Source organism: Maylandia zebra, linkage group LG7 (assembly GCF_041146795.1).
Source record: "Maylandia zebra isolate NMK-2024a linkage group LG7, Mzebra_GT3a, whole genome shotgun sequence".
Taxonomy (NCBI): Eukaryota; Metazoa; Chordata; class Actinopteri; order Cichliformes; family Cichlidae; genus Maylandia; species Maylandia zebra.
Genome location: NC_135173.1, coordinates 51,667,280 through 51,693,328, shown reverse-complemented (window position 1 = coordinate 51,693,328; position 26,049 = coordinate 51,667,280). Strand labels below are relative to the sequence as shown.

The 26,049-nt window shown below is 44.0% G+C and overlaps 1 protein-coding gene across 1 annotated transcript; it reads right to left on the bottom strand.

Annotated features, from left to right (window-relative positions):
• Positions 1 to 377: 377 nt before the first annotated feature.
• Positions 378 to 24,416, bottom strand: notch1a (notch receptor 1a). The gene is made up of 34 exons (XM_004549759.4): positions 24,168 to 24,416; positions 22,871 to 22,952; positions 16,209 to 16,471; positions 15,767 to 16,105; positions 14,530 to 14,652; positions 14,214 to 14,447; positions 13,966 to 14,121; positions 13,646 to 13,831; positions 13,422 to 13,535; positions 12,756 to 12,869; positions 12,423 to 12,656; positions 12,212 to 12,322; positions 10,838 to 11,030; positions 10,592 to 10,737; positions 10,363 to 10,476; positions 9,633 to 9,752; positions 9,359 to 9,511; positions 9,039 to 9,267; positions 8,736 to 8,937; positions 8,491 to 8,644; positions 8,202 to 8,386; positions 7,536 to 7,668; positions 7,170 to 7,427; positions 6,966 to 7,078; positions 6,286 to 6,857; positions 5,756 to 6,196; positions 5,479 to 5,624; positions 5,151 to 5,364; positions 4,947 to 5,031; positions 4,693 to 4,855; positions 4,265 to 4,563; positions 4,008 to 4,155; positions 3,810 to 3,907; positions 378 to 2,899 (listed from the first exon to the last, which is right to left on the bottom strand). Exons 1-34 carry the CDS (start codon positions 24,223 to 24,225, stop codon positions 1,637 to 1,639), a joined length of 7,443 nt encoding a protein of 2,480 aa, XP_004549816.1. The 5' UTR covers positions 24,226 to 24,416; the 3' UTR covers positions 378 to 1,636.
• Between the last annotated feature and the right edge of the window lie 1,633 nt (positions 24,417 to 26,049).

The following is a 26,049-nucleotide window of genomic DNA, read 5'->3' as shown; positions in this document are numbered from 1 at the left end:
AATTATGTACTTAAAAAAAAGTATTGCATTATAATGTGACAGCACTGTTGGTACTGGCCTAAACCTGTCTGGTAGGCACCAGGAAGAAAAACTGTCAGCTCTGTACATGCACCATATTGTTATAAGTCCACTGAAACTTGAAGAGATGTAAATAATGACATGATTCCTTTGTGGCATACTTTCAAATCAGCTATAATCTTCAGCAGATTAGCTAGCAAGCCCACTGCATGAATAGCGATAGTAGCAAACACACATTTATTCTTATCTAGTTCAGTTAACATCATGTTTCACACAAATGTTTATCAGCAACCCTAGCAGGCATTTTCTTTTTCAGAAAATAAAGTAAAATTCAGAAAGACACACATTTTAAAGTTTAACAATAGCTTTTATTGAATCAAGACCATTTTTACAAAACATTTTTATTCAGCAAATATTTCTTAGCAAACTACAACTTTGCATGAAGTTTGATTTTGAATTCATTATTTTTTCTTAAAAAAAAACACCTTTACCTCTGGATTAGTTTATAAAACGTGACATTTAAACACCTTAAACCACACTCCTTTAAAAGTGCAGGTGATTCCATTAAACATACAAAGGTCCCAGCTTCCTTCACAATTTCTGCCCCACATTTTTTACAAGAAAATTCACACACACATACACTGCGTTTCAAAAAGCACTGGCACTATTTGAAATTGTGGCAAATGTAACATTTCAGTGTTCTACTACAGGTTTGCCATTTAACACAAAACAGGTTAAACATGTAATCATTGATTTGTGATATAAGTATGCAATAAAGAAACAGTCCTTGCATCACGAATAACCACAAATCTATTACTCATTGCCAGCCAAGACTGCTATTCAATAGAATAGGCTCAGATTTACTGAGATGATTTAAACTCATTCTCAAAAGCAGCTCTCAGCCGACAGGACATAGTTGTTCTGTGCTTTAAGGTCCAACATTTTTAAAGTATTATATCTTTGATACCTTTGCTCAGTTACTGTCTCCACCATTATTTTTTACAGACAATAGTGTAGCAAGCAACATCATGAAAGGTGATGCTTTATGTACAAATCTGATCAAAGCAGACTCTGATAAGACTTAGTGAAATGTAGTTTAGTAACAAAAATTGTGGAAATTAAAAGGACAAACGAGGTTAGAATATAATTAATACTGAAACTTTAAAATAATCTATAATTTTTTTTAAAAAGTACAAACATAAAGCAACCCAAGGATAAAATCTGTCAAGACCGATACGTCAAATATTAAAATAAATCGAGTAAATATACCAACAGAAGACAGAAATAAATAGCCAGTGTACACACTCAGGAGCTGTTTTCTGATATACACTCCCTTTTATGGGTTCTAGTCTTCCCATACATAAAAAACAGAACAAAAAAAACCCCCAAAACAATAAAAATTTAAAAGCATAAATATAAAAACATCTTTATCTTTCAGTCAAAAAAGCACATAAATAAATACAAAATTACTAAAATTGTTCTTGTCATTAGTATAAAAACTGAAAATAGAAAAAAGAACATGTTCAGTCTTGGAACAAGTTTTTTCTGTGTCTTTCATGGTGAACATTGGATATTTTTTATGTAGTCCACACAAGAGTTCAGTCCATTTTACAAGTTTTTACTTAAACTGGTCTGGGATTAGATTCATCTGCGAGTGGATACTTGTGGGAGGGCTGGAGATGCCCTCTGACCAATCAGACATGTTGGAATGTGGGGAAGAGCTGGACCATTGGTCAGGGGACCCAGGGGAGGGGGTTAAAAATGGGTGGTCAGGCACCTGTAGCTGGTGGCTAGGTGTGTTGTCCATTGGGCCTGAATAGCTGTGCTGAGATGGAGGGGTGAGAAACTGGGTGCCAAGAATCTGGGTCTCCTGCGGCATCACCGTGTGGATGGGCATGGTGCGGCCTGAGCAGTTGTTTTGCTGCATGTCAGATCCATTCAGCTCAACAGTTGGGAAACTCTGGTTGAGGGACTGAGTGGCTGTGGTGTTGTTAGAGTTCTGGTGCTGGAGCTGCCGCGAGTGAGCCTGTTGCATCATGTGAGCGGACGAGCCCAGATGGCTGGTTTGCAGATTCTGGTAGCCCATTATCTGAGACAGAGTGGCAGTACTGACACCATGCAGAGGACCCATCATGTTATGGGTTATCTGTGGTGGTTGGGTGAAGCTTCCTTGCTGGCCTATGCTTGAGTGCATCCTGGAGACCCAATCACACTGCCCCCCTCTGCTACCACCTATAGATGCTGCGCCCTGACTGTTGGGGCTGGACACAGGCAAATGGGAGAGACGGGGTGGGTTAGGATCAAAAGCCATGCAACTCAGATCCTTACCCATGTTCATCTGGCCAGGATGGGAATCTCCATTCCCCTGCAGGTGATTTAAAGACATTGGGGGCGATTGCTGAAAGGGGGAAGCCATGGGAGGTGAGGCAACATCGGAAAGGTAGCCATGGGGTGACTCGAGGGAATCAACTGGTGAGAGGACACCTGATGTGTCTAGCAAGTTACTCTTCCCATCCACTGACTTTTTCTTCTTCAGCCTATTATCTTTGCCGTTGTCCTTTCCTCCTTTTCCACCCGAGCTAGGCTTACGAATCTTCTTGCCCGAAACGTTTGGCTTGAGGTTGCTGAGATAGTCATTGGGGGAACAGAGAGGTGGGGAGAGGGTGGAGGTGCTTAAGGGTGCACTATGAAGCCCAGGACTCCGGACCACATTGTATTCATCCAGAAGACGCACAATGTCATGGTGCATGCGTTCCTGGGCAATATCTCTGGGCAGCTGGTCAAGATGATCGGTGATCTCGCGATTGGCAAAATGCTCCAGAAGAACTTTCGCTGTCTCATAGCTCCCTTCACGGGCTGCCAAGAAGAGCGGCGTTTCTTCCTATAAAGAAACCAAATATTGAGATTATCATTAGTTAAGGCAGGCCACAAAGTCAGTGTAAATGGGGATTTCTGCTTCAGCAGGAATTCTACACCACTGTAACTACAAACCTCTCTGAAGCCCCACGGCATAATCTGATTTGTACCTCACTAGAAATGTAACTACACATCGCAGTGATGCAGCCCATAACTTTTGTGATTGGCCGGTTCAGTTGATTCCAACTATGCATTTACGGCTGCTTTTTTTCCTCTGTTTTTTAATTTATCAGTGTGAGAATAACAATTACTGAATAAGTATAAGGAATAATAATGATATATTAATGTATCACAGATGCTCAGATTTTTAGCAATGTGACTTTTATATATCCTGCATTTAATTGGGTAAAACCATTGACATTTAAAAATTGTTTTTCATGAGAGATCTGGCCAAGAGGACAGCAGAAATTACAACGAATATAACATTAAATTTATAACAAAACAGGCATTTCTTTTTTTTTTTTTTTTGGGCACACCACCACCAATGATGTTGGCCACTTACGTAGGTTGCAACAACAATTGACTGTAGACGTCTAGACAGCAGCTGATAACAGTTTTTTTTGTTTTGTTGTTGATCTAACTAACAAATCTCAAACAGGACTTTTATACAGTGTTTAAGCTGCTTAAGATTGCCTACCTTTGCTGCATCTCTAAGCTGCTTTTCACCGCATCTCATGTTTTTTATGTGTATGACTTATTATACCTGTTGTTCTTATCAAGGATATACAAGTACATGTTCTAGCAGGGAGGTATGCTCTCCTGGGTGGAAATACCCACTTCTCATTAAACAACACTTCATACACTAGATAATCACCGTAAATGTAAGGACAAAGGCTTGTGGAAAACCTCCATTAAATGCATATCATTTCACATACCTTATTATCTTGCATATCTTTGTTGGCACCATTTTTCAGCAGTACCACAGCAGCCTCCACATTGTTTACAGCTGCAGCCCAGTGCAGAGCAGATTTACCTGCAGAGAGTGCAAATTCGGGGTTTATTATCATGACCCCTAGCACAATAAGCCATTTGTGAAAACTGTAGAGATTGTAGTTTGATAAAACTTTAGCTACCAGATTCATCAGTGGCATTAGCATCGGCGTGACAGTTGATAAGTTCTTCAACCATGCCCTCAACTGCTAAACGGGCCGCCAGAATCAATGGTGTTGTTCCATCGTGCATGCGGGCGTCAAGATCAGTAGCACGGTTTCGGATTAAAATCTGCAAGGACACAAGATGTTTTCTGTTAAATTAATTTAAACTGTTGGGTCAAACTGGGACAAACATTGTCCTGAAAATAAAATCCTGAGGGGATTTCCAGGGCATTTACCTGGAACACTCCCTGTGCATCTGCTGCCACGGCTGCATGAAGCGGTGTGCGACCCATGTTGTCCTGAACGTTGGCATCTGCGCTGGATTCCAAGAGGCGTTTGGCAGCATCTGAGCGGGCATAGCGGGCAGCCAGGTGGAGGGCAGTCTCGCCTGTACGGTCAGTCTGGTTATGGAGGTTGGCGCCCTGGTAAATAAAGTCAGAGATTATTTCTGCCGATGGATCCTCTTCCTCTTCACTGTTGCCATTCTCCAGTCCTCCACCGCTGCAGGAGGCGATCATCAAGGGAGTAAAACCATCTGAAAAGAAGGGGGAGTGGATCAGTGAGTATATAGGCATCTTCAGTCAGTTGTAATTCAAAAGATAATTTATGTTTTATTCGTTTGTGACACCCTGACAGAGAAATTGTGAGTTTTCCAGTTACACACCTGGTCCTCTGACATTGACATCCATGCATCCATTCTCTATGTCTCCCTGAGGAGGTGTAGGAGCAATGGATTCAATCCGCAGGTCCGCTGCATCCAGATGTTGCTGTGTCCATTTCCTATGATCTGTATGATCACCCAAATCCAACATGGCCTGTTCCTCAAACTGAAAGACACACCAGTTAGTGTCAGTGTTAGTATCAGAGATGATAAAATTTAGAATGGACAGCTTTGGTGCAAAGGAAAACTCTTCTTACCCTGAAGCGTTTGCACTCCGGATCCTCGTCCTCCCATTCATTTTGATTGTCATCCATGAGGTTCATGTCCGAGTGTTTCATTGGCCTATTGAAAAGAGGTTGCAGATTAGAGCACCTACAGCAAAGCAAATACAAGTCAAGGAAATATAGTGACCCACTGCCAGTGCCAATAACCTTCACATTCCACTTTCAGAGTGCACTTACTTTAAGCCAACAGAATCCTCTCCCAGTGGCTCGCTGCGTTTCTTTTTGCTTGGCTCCGATGCTTTGAATCCTTCAGGAAACCAGAGCTGGCCGTGCTCTCGTCGCCGCTTACGGGACACCAGAACACCCAGACAGATGAAACCCAGAGCAGCCAAACCGAGGAAGATTATATACATGGGGTAGAGCTCTGAATCAGAGGGAGTGGGTCTCACACCTGGAATGATTGTTTAAAATAAAATTATTTTACATGACTGAAATGCATTGTGTTTGTGTATGCATATATGTGTATATGTATGGAAAATCTTATGGCTGAAACTGAGACACGTACTTGTGACAGCTTCAATGTAGGGAACATTGAGATTCCCACTGGTGGCCAGTGCTCCAAGGAATGCAGCTACATCTGTGGCACTCTGGAAGCATTCAGTAGACTGCTGGTAACACTGACGGTTGTCAATCTCCAGGTACACCACAGACCTATGAGCAGAGATAGATAGTCACATTAGCATTAACCTTTTTTAGCCTTTTTGTGATGTGAATACAAATCAGTGTAATTATTTAGTGATTAAATGTTAAACATAGCTAAAACTCTCTATGTTGTGCCCTACCCTTTGATTTGCAAAGGATCCAACTCTCTGCGTTTCCGGGAGCTGACGATGGATGACACACCCTCTTTAACTTGATCCAAAACACTGGCTGGCATCGAAGCCCAGTCAGGCCACCCATCTGCAGAGCGCTTCAGCACATTATGCTTAACAAGGTCTTGCTCATTGCCATAGTAAGGGAAGATCATGGGTTCTCCTTTGGCGTCACGGCGGAACACCACATTAGTGTGAAGGACACTGCTGAGCTCTCTGAGGAAGGCTGAAGAGCGGTTCTTAAGCTCATCTGGTGGGATGTGGACCACAAGAACTAAATGTCCATCAGCCAGTTTCTCTGGCATGTTGTTGGCACAGTCCAGTCCATCCCATTCACATTCTGCGTTGTTGCAGCCCTGGTCACAGTGACCATCAGCATAGTGGTCTTTACAATACTGATCATATAGAGGGCTGAAAAACAAAATAAGACTGGGTTAATATTCTGATACCGCCCCACAAATCTTTAAAAAAAACACCCAAGACATTTCTGTGACACTTACTTGCATTGTCCTTCTTGTCCTTGGCAATCAAAACCATCATAGAGACACCCAGGGCTATTACACTGCCCATCACACTTCCCATCATTGAAGTATCGCCAACACTGTAAAGCAGAGGAGCAGTTTTGCCACGGATCATCAAAATTAAGCGAACAGTCTCCTCCATCCCAGCCGCAGGCGTGGTTGTTGCACACTGAGTTGCAGATGTGGTTTCCTGCAAACTCGTCACACTGTGGAATCTCGCAGCTCATCTCCACCTCCGGAGGTGGGGTGATGTCCCGGCCAAACCCGCCAACGAACGAGTAGTCAAGTATATGGCAGAGCAGACCATTGAAGTTGCTGGGGCAGCTACACTGGAAAAACGGAGGGTCTGGAGTTATCTGACAAGTGCCACCATTGTAACAGGGGTTCGAGATGCAGAGGCTGTCAGTCGGAGTTTGGCACTCAGGCCCGGTGAAGGTTGAAGGACACAGGCAGCGTGGACTTAGGTGGCCTGACACACACGTGCCACCATTCCTGCAATTCAGACTCCCACAGGCACGAGAGTCATACTCGCAGGTGGAGCCAGTGAAACCCTACAGGGGCAGAAATGACACAGACTTTATGATTAGTGTGCTATGCTTTGGTTTAAAAGGACTTTTTAAGTGCTAACATTTAAGTAGACGCTATAATGTTTTACTCACAGGTGGACATTTGCAGACAAAACCATGAGGTGTGTTACTGGCAACAGCACATGTCCCCCCATTTCTGCAAGGTCGCCCTTTGCAGCCATCAAATACCTTGTCACAACGCTGGCCTGTGGCACAGAAGCAAAAAGCATGTGTCAGCTACTCTTAGAAAACATTTAGACTTTTGCTGTACTTTTGCTGCTGATCCACATTCAGTACCTGTATACCCAGTGCGGCATTCACACCGGTAGCTGTTGGTGAGTTGGATGCAGTTGTAGGAGCCTCTGGGGTCACAAGGATCTGACAAACACTCATTGACGTCCCCTTCACAGCGCTCACCTACATAACCCGGTGGGCACACACACTGGTAGCCTCCAATGCGGTCCACACACTTGCCATTGTTAAAGCACTTGGGCTCATTAGTGAGTGGGTCTCTGAAGGGGTTGCAGTCATCTAAGTTAATCTCGCAGTGGACACCTACGGGAAACAGATAAGTTGGGTTACACACCATGGATACCTAGGTATTCATTTATCAAGTATATTTTTTGGAATGTGTGTATGCACATATGCTAAACTATAAGATACCTTGTGTTCCTCTGGGACACGAGCACTTGTATGTGTTGATTAGGTCGATGCAGGTCCCTCCATTTTGGCAGGGCTGAGACTGACATTCATTGATCTCTTTTGAGCAGTTCACACCATGGTAGCCAGGGACACACTGACAATAAAAGATATTCAAGCATATTTTGTTATTTAAATGAGAAACAAGTTTAGAGGGTTACCAGAAATAAACAGCCTCTTGATGTATCTATTATATCATATTTCAGAGTGACTATTAAATCCATATCAGCTGCAATCCCTTCAGAACAGTTTGTCTTAATGCCAACCAATCACTTGGTGGCTCAGCTGATTCCCATATGCATCTGCAAATCACTTTGCAACCCACCTCTATCCCAGCTCCTCATTTAATGCTCTAACTGACTTAATCACCGTTATAACGGTTGTATTCTCTGCTACTGCTCTCACTGCTCCCTGCTTTCCATGCATGTTCATGAAGGGGTTGGGAGGTGCCTTACGAGTACCACATATATAGGAAGTTCCCAGAAAAGAGTCATAGCACCAAATATAAATCAGTGTCCTGGTGACAATGGTTTATCAAGCTGGCTTAGCTGACAGAGTCCTGTCCAGGACTTTATTTAAGATAACTTAAATAAATCAATTCATCTTTAAATTACTCATATATCCTTTTACCTCACAACTGTAGCCTCCTAGATAATCAGTGCAGGTGGCTCCATTTTGGCAAGGGTTGGGTGAGCACTCGTCCACCTGTTCCTGGCAGTAACTGCCAGTGTAGCCAGCTTGGCAGCGGCAATAATGCGTGTTTCCAGCATCCAGACACTGGCCTGAATTCCGGCACAAGTGAGCCACGTCAACACCTACAATCAAAGACAAACGAGGAGTTTCAGAATGTACAAACTGCCCACCAGACTATAGCAAATTTACTATCAAAAGCTTCACCTTATAATCGAAATGAGCATACCTTGCTGTTTAGCTGCCACCTCACAGGAAACACTTGGGATGTCACAGTAGAGGCCAGTCCATCCAGTCTGACACTGGCAGGTGTAGGAGGCACCTTGCTGCCAACACGAACCTCCATTTTTGCAGGGAGCAGAGTCACACCAGCGCACAAGATTCTAATTTAGGATAAAAAAGAGAGAAGGTACTTAGATGTAGTAAAGAAGCCTAGGCATGTGATAAGACAAAGATAAGAGTATTTCTCCCTACCTGACAATTGATCCCTGTGTAGCCATGAGGACAGGTGCATTTGTAGGTCCCATAACTGTCAAGACAAGTGCCTCCATTGAGGCATGGCTTGGAGTCACACTCATTGATATCATATTGACAATAGCTCCCTGTGAATCCGGGTAAGCACAGGCAGGTGAAAGTGTTGATTCCATCCACACAGGTGCCACCATTAAAGCAAGAACTATTGAAACAAGAAAATAGGAAATGTTAAATCCCTTACTTTCCTCTGGGTCAGTTCATCAGAACAGTTTAATAATAACAGATTGTAGTGAGGGGAGCTACCTGTCAGTGCAGTCGTTTGTGTTGATCTCACAGTTGATACCGCTGAAGCCAGGTGGGCAGGTGCAGGTGTAGCTGTTCACACAATCGGTGCAGTTGGCCCCGTTCCTGCACGGGTTGCTCTCGCACTCATTTATGTCCTGCTCGCATCTGCCACCACGAAACCCGGGCGGACAGGTGCATGTGAAACTGTTGATGCCATCGCGGCACAGGCCACCATTACTGCAGGGATCTGAAATGCAAGAAAAGGAAGTATGATTGCCACTTTTGTTTTAAGTCAAACACAAAGTGGGAACTTAAAAGGCTTTAGATTTGCTTCTTACTTGGTTTGCAGTCATCGATGTCTGTCTCACACTTCTGGCCAGAGTAACCCGGCTGGCACTTGCACTGGTAACCTCCCATGGTGTTGAGGCAAAGGGCGCCATTGCGGCATGGGCTCTTCACACATTCGTTGATATCGATCTCACATGTTTGACCTGAAGGGGAAAACAAAAAAAAATGTATTGTACTGTTGGGTAATTATATACTAACTGACTACACACACATTCAGCCAAACAATCAAAAAAAAAGAAAAACACTAGCTGGAAAAATGTATACCTTGCCATCCTTCAGGGCAGATGCAGGAGAAGCTTTGATAATCTTCCGACTCCTTACATATTCCACCATTTTTACATGGCCTGGAACTGCAGGGGGCCAGTAGAGTCTCACAATTTTCCCCTGGTATGACCAAAAAAACCAACATTGATTGAATCACTCTGGCATTACATAGGAGCTCCTTTGAGTACCTAACTGCATGTAATAAAATAAGCACCACAGTTTCAGTGACTGCAAAACACAATTTTAAAAGCAACACAATTTTTTTTAAATTCCAGTTTCCATTCCACTTCCTTATTCATTTCCATGACATCTTAGCCAAACAGGAAAGGCCTTCCTGTTTCCTGCTATTGTTTGTTCATAGACAGGAAACAGGACATGGCGGAAGTGGGACTAGTGCTCGGAGCAGTGTCCGGGTCTCTGCGTTACATTAGCCACAACGGCCTGTTATTCCAAAAAGCACACACACACGCTATTATCCCAGCAAAACAGACGAGCAGATCTTTCCACACAGAGACGTCAAAAACCAGACATCCCTGTCAGTAGCCGCTGGGTGATGTTTTCAAAAACAACACGGAATATAACAATCTAATCCTTTTTCAGTGGAAACTTGGAAGATTGTGTTCATGCTATCAGACGTGTGCAAACAGCTAAAAGCAGGTGCTAGTTAAATGAACAATCCAGTTAGCAGTTGTAATTCTCACAGTGGGAGATAAGCAGTTACATGTCGTACCGGTGTAAGGAAGCAAACAATTGCACTTGTATCCAGCCACATCATCGATGCAAGTGCCCTGGTTGAGGCAGGGGTTGGAGGCGCACTCATTGATGTTAGTTTGGCAATTAGGACCTACAGCAGTTGGAATTAGAGAACACACTTTGGTTAGATGTTGGCCAACAAGGCTCTCCTCATTCAATCTGTGCGCGAATAAAAAAGAAAAGTGCAGGTAGGGCCAAACACTGACCTGTGAAGCCAACTCGGCACGTGCAGTGGTATCCGCTGGTCATATCCTTGCAGGTTCCTCCGTTCATGCATGGGTTGGACTCACATTCATTGTTATTGATGTCGCAATTTTGGCCGCTCCAGCCAGAGTCACAGGTACATTTGTATCTTTAGTAGAAAGGCTTGTTCAGTAATTGATATATATAGAAATATATATGTGTGTGTGTGTGTACTTTTTTTTCCTCATACAACCTGGATCCCTACTCACCCATTAAGAAGGTCCTGGCATCTGCCATGTATGCAGGGGTTGCTGCTACACTCGTCAACCTCGGACAAACAGGTGGCATCATTGTATCCCTCTGGGCACAGGCAGGTGAAGCTATTGATGCCATCCACACATGTGCCTCCATTGTGACAGGGATTGATGGCACAGTCGTCAATGTTGATGTTACACATTGCTCCTGTAAGACAGTAAATCTGGTTTTAAGAACAGTGTCACAAACGTTTCTTTTGGATGAACTGAAGTGATCAATAACTAAGCTGGCCATTATCGAAGCCAAACAGCTGGATACTCCCATGTGATATAATTTAAGGCCTTACAGTTTGCTCACTGAGATAATCTGTGCAGGGTTTTTTTGCATATGAAAAACAAAAAGACAAACTCCCTCAATATTCAACAAATACAATGTGTACCAAGCCTGGTGGCCCCTGGAGGCTCTTTTACCTCTCCTACATTGATTGAATAGGGCCCTGTTGAATAGGCAGAAGGAGCCCTTCAGCTGAATCACAGAGGTGGGGGGAGCACACACACACACACACACACACACACACCACCCCCATCCAGGAGACCTAACCTCACCCAGGGCTGTTTACAGGGACAGAAGGCCAGACTTATTTCACACATGGCTGAGTAACAATTAACCCCACCCCCCTTTCTGATCTTGTACCCGGCTCCCTCCTCCTATGCTCTTCATCAGTCAGGAGAGGAGGGCCCAACTGCCTGATCTTCAGTTACAATAGCCCTCTGTCCCTCTGTGTCTCAGTCCTGCCGTGCCCTCTACACTCAGCACAAAAAGATTTTTTTTTTGGGGGGGGGTGGGGGGGGGGGGAGGCAGCCTTCACATCCACACACACACACACACACACACACACATTCCCCCTAACCACACATCCATCCCTGGTTTTAGCACAATCACATAACCACTACCAGTCAGAACCGGATCCATGTGACCTGCCTGGTCTATTTCTTAAAGAGTGCCTGTCACCAAAGTTCTGTATTTTAGTGCATTACAGGTTGGCTTGCTTAGTAAATCAAGTGTTAACTGGCTTGTTGTGCAGACACACTAATAATCATCAGATATGTGATTAAAGGACAGCCTCTCTTTTCCTTTCAAAGTATCAGTTTACAGAGTCTTTGCAAGCTCAACGTCACAATCTTTTCAGACGGGAAACAAAGTCAGTGCTTTGTGTGTGCTGTGTGCATGTATCAGGCTGTGTTCCCTTTCTCTTCTCCTCCGTCCCACATAGGCAACATGACACCATTGTTCCACAGGAATGGGTCCGTCAGCCACCTGTTCTACCTGCCCCTCCCAAAGCTCAGGTGACCACCCCCCTGCACCTGTAAACTCCACCCAGCGCTCACCTGTGTAACCGGGCTCGCATGCACATTCATAGCCATTTATTTTGTCGATGCACTTCCCGTAGTCACAGGGCTTGCTCTTGCAGTCATCCAGGTTCACTTCACAATTGAAACCTGTAGATCAGAATATACATAAGGGGCAGAAAAAAGGTGAAGAAAGTGCAGGCATATTTCACTGGAAGAATTTCAAAGTTGTATAATATTAAAGTCTCACCCGCAGTGCCTTGTGGGCAGGAACAGATGTATGTATTCTCCCTGTCCTGGCAAATGCCGCCGTTCTTACAGGGCTGGCTTAGACACTCGTTGATGTTAGTTTCACACAAGCGGCCAGTGTAGCCTGGGCGGCACTGACAGGTGAAGGAAGCCAGGCCATCCCTGCAGGTGCCATAGTGGCAGGGATTGGAGTAGCACTCATTGATGTCAATCTCACAGTGCTGCCCTGTGTATCCTGTAATGTAGGAGAACAGCTTTAACACCCGCAACTTTTTTCTAAGAAAGACAAACAAGATTACGTAATAAATTAGAAGAAAGGATTAGTCTGGTGTACCTTCAGCACATTCACAGGTGTACTTGTTGGGTCCATCGGTGCATTTAGCTCCATTCTTGCAGGGTGTGCTGGCACACTCGTCAACGTCCACCTGACAGAGACTCCCTGAAAAGCCTGCAGATGCATTTTTTTAAAACAGAGAATTAAACTTCTTTCAATATTGAGAGGAAATATATTTGCAGAAATGCAGAAAATTGCTGAAATTTGCATCTAAAAAAGGCCACGTGGTGCTGAAAGTCCTAACAAATCATTCCACAACACTCCCTTCACCCCTCCTTTTTCGGGCTCTTACTGTGCAGTGAAATCTTTCTTTCAAACCACATCACAATAGTCCACAGCTTACCAGCTAAAAACCAAACCCTACCCCCCCAATTCTGGCGCTAAGCTCTTACACAAACTCTCCAGCCCGCCAAATATGCTAATGTTTCTGCAGCCCTGTCTGTTCTGTCCAGCACACTCGTAAATGCTTTACTGACACTATTAGAAGAAGTAAATCATTTACGTTCAATCGGGAGACTGCATGCACGGCACTCATTGACAGATAGTTAATAATCCACCCTCTTTTCTTAGCTCCCATTGTCTTGCCAAAAAAAGGGAGGGTTAAAATGATACCATGGAAGCTATTTTTGTGGCTGTTTTTACTGTAGTAATCAGATTATTTCTCACCTTTGGGGCACTCGCAGTGGAAGGAGTTGATCTTGTCAATGCACTTGCCATTGTTGAGACAAGGTTGGCTGGCACACTCATCTGTGTTGATGTGGCAGAACACACCCTCATATCCTGAAATGGGAGTTATAGGTCAGGTCACGTTTCTTTTCTTACCACAAAGTAAAGGAAAAAAACATGTCAAAAGAAAAGTAGTCTTCTTGTATTACAAACCGATGCTTTACCTGGCATGCAGATGCAGTGGAACCCTCCGATCTGGTCCAGGCAGGTGGCATCATTGTGGCAAGGATTAGACATGCATTCGTTGACATCCATCTCACAACGAGGCCCTTCATACCCTTGGAGGCACTTGCACTGGAAGGAGCCCTTTGTGTTGAGGCAGCGACCGCCATGCTCACAGGGGTTGGCACCTAAAACATTAAATATGCAAGTTGTAATAAATAAATGTAATAAATCAGTTCTGCGTGTTAACCGCAAAGAATCAGAATCATCAGAGGGTTGTAATCCAAACTAAAGGAGACAAACTGGTAGCTTAATAACATACCCAGAGAGCACTCATCGATATCCAGGTTGCAGGCCGATCCAGTGTAACCTGGGGGACAGGTGCATATTGCCTTGCCATTGACTGGGTTGGTGTCGCAGTTGGAGCCCTTCTGGCATGGATTGCTGATGCAGGCATCATCAAGGTGGCACAACAGACCTGTAGCCATGGATGTATTACATTTTACTCTCTAAACATTAAGATCATGATATGTCTGCATAGCATTCACAGAGGGGTCACAAGAGCCATACCTGTGCGTCCATGGGGGCACTCGCAGAAGAATGAGGCCACGCGGTCGTGGCAGGTGGCACCGTGGTGACAAGCTGCACTAGCGCAGTCATCAATGTTCTCGCTGCAGTCATCGCCGGTCCACCCATTTACACAGACGCAGTGATAGCCACCATGCGTGTCATGGCATGTCCCGCCATTCTGACATGCATTGGGCATCAGCTCGCACTCGTCCACATTTTCTGTGCAGTATTGACCTAAAAGAGAAAAAAAAAGTTGGTATTTATTATCTTAAAATGTTATTGGATGATTTTTTTAAAGCCTTTAAGTGAAAGGTACCTGTGTAATGAGGTGGGCATCGGCAGTTGTAGGTGTTCACCCCGTCCACACAAACACCACCGTTCTGGCAGCTGTGGCCTGGACAGTCATCGATGTTGATCTCACAGTTGTGGCCTGTGAAGCCTGTTGGATTGGCGTGGGGTGAGAACAAACGAGTCAAAATGTAGAAAAGCTCTTGCGACACTTGATTGCGGGTAATAATCAGACCTTTCCTTCCTGCATAAAAATAGATATACAAGCTCGTGGCAGAGCACAGCCTGTCCCCTCTGTTAACATCAAAGGCTTGTGTGGGTGTTTTATAGGCACAATAGCTCCGCTTAACAATCAACCCACAGCTCCACAGGTACCTGTACTGGTGCGCTATCTAAACGCATTCCAGCAAAGACACCAGCAACTGGCACGCAGCGTGACTTAAAACTTCGACACACAACATCAGTTATTCATCCGCATGTCCAAACAACGGGCTCTGTGCTGACCACATAATGAGACAAAAACACAGGCAAGTTAAAGCTTGATCCAACCACCCTTTTATTTTAACTGATGTGGTGTGCTAGGGATAAGGAGGTAATACTTTCCCTAAGAGTCCGCAATGTACACTGCTACTACTCCAAAGTAAGATTGTGACCTTTGGAACTAACTGTGACCTTCTATGAAAAATTATACAGTACTTTCTAATAAAAATTAGAAAGCATGGTATGAATAATTTAAACATAAGTACTGTATAGGTTTGATGCAAAATCCCTAATTGTTTTTTCTCCTCTTTATTTCCCCACATCTACATGTATGTAGTGTGTGTGCACTTTCTACACATCTGGTGTCCTGACTCTTAACAGCAGTTACCACAACATTGAGCAATAAATGTGGCAGACAGGCTGGCAGTGTTGATGTGAAAAACAAGCTATTTTTGCGAGTCTGTGATCTCGTGAATAGGGTGTGTAAATCTATAGGTTTGTGTGCATGTGGGTTTCTCTGCCATTGTAGGGGCTCGCTACCGATTATCAGAAGGAAACGTCTGTGCAACTGCATCCTGCCTGTGCAGGCTGGCAGAGAGAGAGGGGAAGAGCGGTGATTCCAGATTACTCCACTCCACCCAATCAGATTTTACTACAACAACAGGCTGGTTTGTAGGTCAACTGATGTAACAGGAAAAACAATTGTGTGTTTTGTTACCACACTAACCATCCACAACTCCACGTGGCAGCTACCATTACTCTGTAAATTCATGTTTGTGCCATACCTGGAAGACAGCTACAGTCGTAAGCGGTGTCCCCCTTCTGGACGCAAGTGCCTCCATTCTGGCATGGTGACGGGCTGCATGGCAGATAGGGGTTCTCGCAGTGCTGGCCTGTGTACTCTTGAGGACAACGGCAGTGATACGAGCCCACCTCATTCACGCATACGCCGCCATTGAGACAGGGAGAGGGAGTCTGGGCACACTCGTTTACATCCTGCTTGCAGGTTTGACCAGTAAAAGCGCGTGGGCATTTGCAGATGTAGGTGGATTCTAAGGCTGAGCACAGGCCACCATTTGCACATGGATTGGAAGCACACGGGTTGGCAGCCTGGCAGGTTTTACCTGGAAAGTAACATAGTAAAAGTGAAATAATCATAAAAAGGGCTTAAAAGAGGGGCAAAAGATTTGTAGTCACAAAACAAGTTTTGAACATTTCCATACATACCAGACCATCCAGGTGGACAGTCGCAGCGGTAGGCATTGAGGGCAATGAGATGGCATGTTCCTCCATTGCGACAGGGGGAGCTCATACAGGCGTGGTTGGTGGGGGTCAGGCACAGTCGGTCAGTGAAACCCAGGCGGCACACGCAGCGGAAATCGAACGTGTTGCTATGGGAAACAGCGCGGCATTCGCCACCGTTGCGGCATGGCGAAGGACTGCAGGGATTTGGATACTGGCACCGGCTGCCTATGTAGTCACTGGGACACCTGGGAACAGACAGCGAAGAGAGGGAGCAGCAATGATTAGAAAAGCATGACTTTTTTTTTAGCATGGGAACAATTATCTAAACAAAAGGGGAGTAAAATGAGGGGTTTGACGTGTAAGGGGGAGGTGTAGAAGGGAACTAAAAGTTTCCCGCCCAACAAAGTCCCACTGCAGTGTGACAGGGATAACATGTTGTTCTAATACGTCTCTCTGGATTAGCTTCCCTCAGAACCTTGAAAATACATTCTGCCGGGACAACAGACGCCACAAAATAGTCTAGCAGTCTAACAGCCTGTTCCCATCTACCTTTCGTCCCCATGCTGTCCATACTCATCCACAATGACCGTAGAGATCAAGGGGAATGTGCCGCTCATGGATGACTGATATGAAGCTCTGCATTCAGGCCCTAAGCCTGCTTCCCTCCTATCCAGACCAAGGACTGTTACTGCTAAGTCACACAGCTCAAAGTGGCTGATTAGTTGAACAAATTCTCTCATAAATTTCACAAAGATGGGTTCTGCCCACTGTGGTTACAGGGTGTTTGTAAAAAAAAAGAAAAGAAAAAATCAATACATTTTGACCAAAGAGTACAAGAAATTGACTGTTTTAGCATTGTGCTAATGAAATGCACAGACATTATTTGATATGCAGCCCGTACATAACACTGCAGTCCCATCTGTCACGTGAGGGAGCATTTAAAGTCACCAGAAAAGTGTTTACATTTGAATTGGGAGGCTTGTGTGACTGTGTGTAGCTGTGACCTGAGTGTGTGAGTGGTTATGTGTAAAGGAGGGCATCTGTTGGCCTCCTAGTATCTCCACAGGGAGCAGGTGTGCATGTTAATGAAGGCAGCTGTTGGTCAGGACTCCTTCTCCTCCCCCATCCTCGTGTCCCCTCCTCCTTTCCCCTTCCTCCTCCCCCTCCCTTCTGTCCCCTTCTCAGACAGGGGTGCTGACAAAGCCAACCTCTCCTCCGGGGACATAAAGAACCCATGTGAAGTCAGCTGTTGCAACTTCTGTGCCTCCAAACCACACGACTTATTCTTAATTCCTCTCTTACTTACCTGTTCCCTTTTTTTTTTGTTTATTTCCCTTTTCACATAAAATATTTCCTTCTAGTTTTCTCTACTTTAGCTCTCATTCAGCTTACCATGGGGAATCATTTTTTCCTGTTAAAGGGACATTTTTCTTTTAAACTCGTAGCTGTTTCCCTTTTGCAGATTTCCCCTTGTGTTGCACCGGATTGTTCAAAACTCTATTGTTGACTTAGATAGGTGAGACCAACAGGGAGTTTTTAGCAGGGCCTCTACAGGGAGTCCAGACAGTTGTAATTGGCGCAAGATTGTAAAAGCATTTGAGGTGACTTTGAAGTCACCGGGAAAACACACTGAGTGAATTATAAAGGTAATTCACTGCTGAGGTACAAAAATCTCACCCACTATGATAAAAACGAGGTGTTAATAATGGTGTGTGTGTGTGTGTGTGTGTGTGTGTGTGTGTGTGTGTGTGTGTGTGTGTGTGTGTGTGTGTGTGTGTGTGTGTGTGTGTGTGGTTAACTCCCACGCAAACTGACTGTAATAGACCTTGTTTGTCCTGAAGTCAGAGATAAAGATCCACCCACACGCTGAAAAGACCAGCAGCACACACCACGGCAACAGGTCTCTCCCAGCGCTGCAATGTCCCCTCAGGCCAGAGCAGATGCTTCCCCGACCTCTGACCCTAAACACTTTTGTGACTGTGGGACAGCCCCTTTGCCTTCTCTTCCCTCTCTCCACTCTCCCTGCTGGGCCTGATCTACCATCTGTCACTCTGGGGGTGACTTTATGCTCTGACACAAAACGTGCCCAACTGTGCGCTGGAAATGCCACCGCTGTGGAAAATGTCATGTGAAATGACTGAGGGTGGCGTACAGTAATCAAAGGCATGTATAATGTTGTCAGTCTTGGTTTTTCCTTTCATGATACTTGACCACGTTCCAAGATCACCGACTATTTTTCTTCTCTCTTTTGATTTTCACTCGTCCTTTTGTCTTTATTACATATTTGTTTCTGCCCTTTCCTCCTCATTTGCTTTGTCTGGTTAGTTGATGTTCCCTTGAATGTGTCTCATCATTAGCCAAGATGTGACCCCTGGGGTCCACATCTGTTAGTAAGACCAAGAGCGGAGCAATGTAGCCCAGCTAGAGAAAATGAGAAATGCACTGGATTTGGAAGCCTCTCAAATCCCACTACAGCAATAAAATCCATGAGAGAGAAACACTGTTATATTAAAAGGGTGTATAATAGTCATACAAAGATTGTGCACTCTCAGGCTGTTGAACCTAAAAAGGGCTAAACTGCATAAAGTGTTTACTAAACATTGAATCATGCTCATTTGGTTCGGTAAAATGCGCATTATTGCTTGGAAATCAAACCACCTTCCTAAACAAAAAAATTACTCTCTACAAGTAACATATATCTTCAAAAAAGGGGATCTTAGAAGAATCATTGGACAATAATAAAGCGGTTTCTGTTCCACTCTCTAAAATCAGTGAAGTTGGTAGAGGCGGTCAGAATGAGAAGAATTTGGCACCTGTCTGAATAACAGCACAGCCTGACAGTGAGCTCACTTTCATTCATAAAAGTACGGTAAACAGCCGACGGCATAACTCTGATTCCCTGTGTGTGTGTGTGTGTGTGTCATGCACCTTGTTCTGCTGCACTCACTTATCAATGCTGTAAAAACATCCCAGCTCACGATCAAAACCAGGAAAAACACCTGCCTGCCATTCCACCTCTTGTGATGATTATCAGTGAAAGCCGATGGAGTAGTCTGGAGTCTATTACTTCAGATTACCATCAAGTCAGGTGGGCACAAGTGTGTTACCACAACATATTCATTCATCATTACTTGTTTGGTCGCTATAAAGGGTGACTCACATTCCAACCAGATAACATTCCCCCCCATGCACATGCAATTACTAGAAATATCAAGACATGCACACATTTTCTGGGTAGAAGAGTTATTTCATTTGATAGCCTCTACTGCTAGATATGAACTTTCAACACCCACTAGAGTGACACAGGCCCTTATCGCTCTGCTCTGACAGCATTGCATCAGCATCTCCTGCTTTGAAGGTTTCCAGATCAGTCTCCAAAGTAGGTGTGAAAAAATATGCCTTTACATTATATATGCAATGCGTTCTCTTCTGGGAGTTCTATATCTGAAAATTGCACATCAACTGTAAGAAGATGGGACTTTTTTTTTTCCCCACCAGCCTCTTTCAGTGCTATATCATGTGGCCCCTGGCATCTGGGGAATGGGCCCAACCAGGGGAGTGGCAGCATTAGAGCTTAAACCCCAAATAAAAAGGCAACACCAGCAGGCACCTTAAACCCACTAAGCACTTGTATGTCCCTGATTCAGGGAGCTGAGCTTTTATAGAGACCTTCCTGGTAATCCTATAGGAGGACAAAAGAAGAGCAGCATTCTTAGAGGAAGAGTGTAAAAATCATTTCAGGTTGTGACTGAGACGCATTATCGTCAATAAACAACACCATACAGCTCCCTTTACTAGCTACATCACATTAAGTGAAATTCTCTCGTCTGGTCTATTTCTGTCAGTGCAGTATTCGAGACATGTGGGGCGACAGTTGAGATGTTTATTCTTAACACTTATCTCTGACCAAAACGGCACCCATTTCAGCAAAGCAGCAATAACAGTGAGTCTGTCACGTAAAGGCCAGACCAAGGGCAACAACCTTTTAACCTGACTTTGCCCTCATTACAGTCTGACAAATGGAAACTAAATTTGACTCACACTATGCTTGTGCCCTCAAACTTTAAAGTTGCCTACATTAAAAAAGACTGCTGCAGCTTCGTGGGAAACAGGAAGCCCCAGACCTTGAGATAACCTCTTAATTCACAGAATCGCAACCGAGTACTTCCCCACTGCAGACACTCGTTGCTATTTCCGTGTCCAATATCGCCACAATTTACATAAACTCTCTGACTTCCCCTAAAGTTACTCAGTCTTTTAATGTAAAGAGATTTGTCTTCAATCGAGGAAACAGCATTAAAGGTTTTAAAGCTGGTTCCCCCTTTGTTCCTTTTGAGTGTTTCGATTTTCTCTGGAGGTGTATGCTGTCACACACATTAAGACCATATTCTTGTTCCATTTTTAAAACCAGCATGGGAACCTTACTATCTCAGCCAATCAGTCAACCACACAGCTAGCTGTTATATTTCTTTTAGCTAAATCTAACCTTACTCTACCAAGCTGACTGCTGTGATTGTAGAATGAATTAAAGCTACCATCTTTAGAGGTTTTGACTCTTGTTGAATTTACAGTTGGTTGGGGTTAAAAATCACCTTAAAATCCTTCATTTGAATATCAGCTTGAGAAAAAGCAGATTCTAGTGAATGCAACATGAATAAAGAAGACAAATCTAATCCTTTTCCTGATTTCCTAAAGGTATGAAGTAATATTGGGGGAGGGAGGAAGGGTGTAATGTTGTTCATCATTGTCGGCATGTGATTCGACTCTCGCACTCGTGAGAACTGTGCCGAAAAGAGGATTCAGATCTGTCTTAACCACTCAAAACTGTGCCACCATATGCTGCATAACCACAAAAGCAGAACATGATTCAGTGGTATCTCCGATAGTTGGTTCTGTGGGTTTGATGTGTTATAACCTGCTGACCTTCCCCTAAACATCACGTGAGGGCGACCGCACAATTTAGATGCCCTCAGCTGAACTCCACCACTGCTTTCCTTTTTCTTGTCGCAGTGCAGGCATCCCCTCCTTTCTAACTCAGCCGACTTTCCACCTATGTGTCAGCAGCACAAAATTTAAGAGCGAATTTGATGTGACACAGCATGGCACAAAAATATGGACCACTGCTGGAAGATTCTCTGCTACAGACACTTTACCCTGACCCCCCGAATCTCACAGTGTCCCCATGACTGATAGCTGCTTAGCTTGGCAAGGATGAATGATGAATGAGCGGGAAGCCAGGAGGAAGAGAGAGTGCGGGTGGGTGAAGTGATGCTCTTATCCTGTCTGTTTTTAATTGGACTGAGCAGAGATGAAGAACACAATAACAGCTTTGTGGGATCGGAGGGTGGAGAGAGTTTCCGTGTGAGAGCGTGCGCACACGTGCAGGGCGCTGTGTGTGACTGTGTGTGTGTGCAGAGCGTGCAGATTCACATATTGTGAATTGGTGCCCCTGGGCTACTCGCGTAGGTCCTTCAATAGCTCTCCCTTGTCCCCGCAGACCAGAGGAGAGCCTGCCATGATCACATGCCCCAGGGCAAACCAGGCCACCTCTGAGTTTCTTTCAAGAGGGGAGAAAAAATAAAGTGACGCCACAAGTAAAAATCACACATAAAGATGCTTTCAGAAAGGATCAGTTTCCAACTCAGACCAGATAAAAGTTGGTGTCTCATTACATTATATTAAAATTTACAGGAAGGCCAGCTCAAGGGAATATGTTTGCATATTAAAACGTCTCACCCAAAAACATCAATCCACACTCTAAACAAACAGCCCCACAAGCTGCCTCCCTGTCTATTCCCACTTGTTCGCCCTCAAATTTCTGCACTTTATTCCAATTAATCTCACTCTCTTGACATCCAATCCAATTACATTTCCCAGCCATCTGGCTTTCAAATGGAGATCACAAGCGGGTGAGGTGGGGGTGGTTGGGGGAGAGAGCCATTCAAAACGACGGAGAGAAGCCTTTTGGAGGAGGGGGAGGTATGGCAGGGGTTTGGTGTGTGTTGTGGTGTTTGGGGTGGCTGTGGCATGATGGGAAGCCCCACTCAGATTAGTCACACAGCATTATTTTGACTGCAGGACAATGGGTGACGGGCGGCGGGCGAGCCCCAGCTGTCGCCCATGAAAGAGCAGAAAAACAAGATTTAGGACTGGACGCGTCCTCTCACTTTGCCAGGTGAAGGGGGACTTGCATTCATTAAGGGGCTGATGAAGGGGGGGGGGGGGGGGGGGGGGGGGGGGGGGCTTTGTGTGTGTGTGTGTGTCCGGCCTCCCCTTTCTCATCTCCCCAGCACTCTGAGGCTGCTCTCTCTTTTCATTTCTGCACTCCTTTAAAGTCTTTTCTTTTCAGGGAATGTGTGCAGAGAGCAATGCAGCTCTCGGAGGGGTACAGGAGCACAGCAGCCCAGAGGAAACTTAAGGGCCTCTGGTTGCTGAGCAGAGAGACCGCTCAAAGGCTGGAATTAAAAGGGGGAATATGTGGCCTCTTTTTCTTCCCCACCCGTAAAGAAGTACCACAATTGCCCCACAGTGCACTACTACGACCATACAAGCTCCAAGTAACACACAAAAAAGATAGCTATGGTGTTTCCTCACTGCCTGCAGCAGCATCTTCATGTGTTGCTCTTAGGCTCCCTGTTACTTACTTGCATTCACCATTTCCGTTTGGGGTGGCTTCACATCTTCCTCCATTAAGGCATGCCTCGGTGGGTAGAGAGCATTTAAGACCTGTTGAATGCATAAACAAATATATAGATCAAAACATGTTTTACCCAGCACAGTTTCTCTGTGCACACAGGACGGAAATGAGCACACTGGGATTAATCGGGATTAAGCTGCAGGTGAAATCATGAGGGAATTATCCAGCAGTTAAGTTTTGTTTTTTGGGTTGTTTTTTTTTTTTTAACACAGCTTTATTAGCAAATTTTAATGCACACGCGTCGTGATTTTTAAATTGATTTGTTCCACAAGTGTCCGCAGGGGATATTGGGAAGCCTGTTCGTGGACACTGGTGAGGCTAGAAGCGCGTGGTGCGTGGCTTTTTTTCTTCTTTTTTTTTTAATTCAGGGGAGGGGGCTGCGGGGGGACGCACGCTTTTGCGGGGAGAGCGCAGCAGCTGCGGGGCTCAGATGCTGAACAAAAGAAATCGTGGTGCAGCACGAGCCATAAAACACCCTCCTCGGGTATTGTTTACCGGGCAGACGGGAATAACAGCACCTCCTCCTCCTCCACCCCCCGCCAACCCGGGACTCACAACACTCTCCCACACTTGTAGACAAAAGGTGCTTGCAACCCCCCCCCCCCCCCCCCCCCCCCAAAAAAAAAAAATCCGCGTCCCTCCGCACCAACTTCCATTATCTCATATTTTACATGAAAGTGGTCCAATAACAGCTTACAAATAGACCGTTTATTGTCTAAAACTCTAAATGTCGTTTTTTTTTATAAAGCATTAAAAATATTTGTTGATAAAATTCTTGATATAAATTTAGAGTAAGAAAACAAATTAAATGTTGTGTTCAGTTAGTTAGCTTTTGATCGTGGTTCCAACATTGCTGCATCTACCGCATAGGCTCAGCTGATTTTAGTGTGACTGCTCTGCAATGAGCGGACAAAATAGCTCGCGACATCTTCATTTAGCGCACACCGGGGGAGCCAGCCAAGCGCACTGCAGCTTCTGGTTTCTTCACTTTCCCACGGCCAAGAGAAGCTGGAAAACTTTCATCGAGATTTATTTATGCAACTTTTTAATACTCCGATCATAATTATACAGCATGACATTTAAATCACTCAAATCAGTTTAATCGAGTGTCTTTCTCTTCCTCTTTATAATTCACAAACTTCTCTAAAGCCCACTTTAATTGTTGCGAATATCACAGATAAGTCTCGGTCATGCTCTGTGGCAATGCACGCTCAAAAATAAATAAATAAATAAAAATTGTTTACCTTGTGCGATGGCGATTGCTGGAATCAGAAATGTTAGTTTCACAAAGAAACGATACATTCCTTCTCTTCAACTTCACAAATGTTGTTGACTCCCGCGTTGGGTTCGCATAGATCCGCAGTTGATGAATCCAGGTGTTGTCTTGAAATAAATATCCAAGAAAAAAAAATATGAAGGTAAATCCAACAGCGAGAGATGGGTGAGAGAAAGTCTTCAGCTGGACTCAGTTCATAGATGTTAACCTGCTGCCTTCCGAGTTCTCAATGAAATCGGTGGGCAACTCTACAAGTTCCTCCCACTATTCCTCCACACCTCCCCTCCTCCCACACAGGACGAAATCACGCTTCCTCTCTGGGGGGAAGAAACAGTGTCCCTCTCAAAGTAAACTTGGTAATAGTAAACAGCAGCATTTTATAGGGATTTTTAACCATTTTCTTTGCTTCATTAAAGCTTGCATCTACTTCCTAGCCTGCCAAAGAAACATACTTAAATTTTCACTCATAATAAATTGAGACAATGAAAATCAAGATACAGGATAACCATTTAGTTACTAACATTAACCTTTAAAGACAGCCGAAATGGCATTCAACCATAACAGTAACAGAAATCAAATTATAATGTAATACCATTATAGTATAGTATAATATACCATATACTATATACTTGGTAACAACACATAATTAATGTCCAAATGTACATAAGAGTATACTGAGGTTGTAATGGCATATTTTTACAGTGTGGTGCTATTGCTTTGACTAATATATCAAGAAAAAAGATCTGAATGTTTCCCCAACACTCAGCAAACAACTACCTAAACAACTAAGCAAACAAAGAACACTCATTAAAAGAAATACTTACACTTGTAGCTTTCTACTTCCACAACCTTTATTTGACAGCTAAATTTGCCAGAAATATAAAAAATAAAAATAAAATAAAAAAGGTAAATGTTTACAGCCTAGTCTTATAAACAATTTTTTAAAGTGATAGGTTTGCTTTAGGGGTGTTACACACAGAGCACCATGCAAAAGTCTCAAGCCACTCCAAATTTCTTTGCCAGGTAAAGGGGACATTGTTTGTTTGTTTGGAATTTGTGTGATTGTTTGCAGTGTGCAATACTGCAAATTGTACTGCAACTACAGCACCAGTATTGCAGCTGATACTGATACTTTTAACCTATAAACACATTTTATGTAGGAGAGAGCTGTGTGTCCTGAGTTACGAGATGAACCATCATCAAGCTGGTTTTTACTTTCCACAATAATTAGCTAACACGAATAAAACACACCTTTCAGCTTTTCATGTTTTTTGAAACTGGTTGTTTTGGAGACCTGGGATGCAAATGTGCCTGTCTTTAAAGTGCTTTGGGTTCACACATCTTTCAAATTGCATGTTTGAAGTATGTTTTTTACAATAATATCGATATTTGGATGGCTCCACTCATCTCTAACTTGTGTATTTCTAATGAACTTTAAATTCAACACTTGGTATGGCCGCCTTTATTCTTCAACACAGCCTGAACTCTCTTGTGCAAGCTTTCTAGTACCCTTGTATAAGTGTTAAGTGTTAAAAGTCACTTCTTTGTCACTTCTTTTCAGGTTGTAAACCATTACATTACATTTATCAGGAAAGAAATGATAAAAGATGCTTGATTGCAGGGCTAAAAAGTTAAAAGCCCATGTCACAAATGTTAGTGTCATGTTGACTGAGATCTGCGTTTTTAAGGCTATGACTAAATGAGCAATTTATCACCTTAAATAAATACTGATGTAACCATAAGTCTTGTGTTCAAACATGATTCAGCAGGAGGGTGGAAATGCGTCAAACAGACACTTTTTGTCTTCCTAAAGACACAGTCAGATGACTTCAGCTCATTCAAATTGCTGC

Coding starts and splice junctions, on each gene's coding strand:
- notch1a (XM_004549759.4), bottom strand. CDS start 24,225: ATGTATCGTTTCTTTGTGAAACTAACATTTCTGATTCCAGCAATCGCC. Junction 8,645..8,735: donor ACACAGGGATCAATTGTCAG/GTAGGGAGAAAT, acceptor ATCCTAAATTAG/AATCTTGTGCGCTGGTGTGA. Junction 4,564..4,692: donor TGTCAATGTCAGAGGACCAG/GTGTGTAACTGG, acceptor CCTTCTTTTCAG/ATGGTTTTACTCCCTTGATG.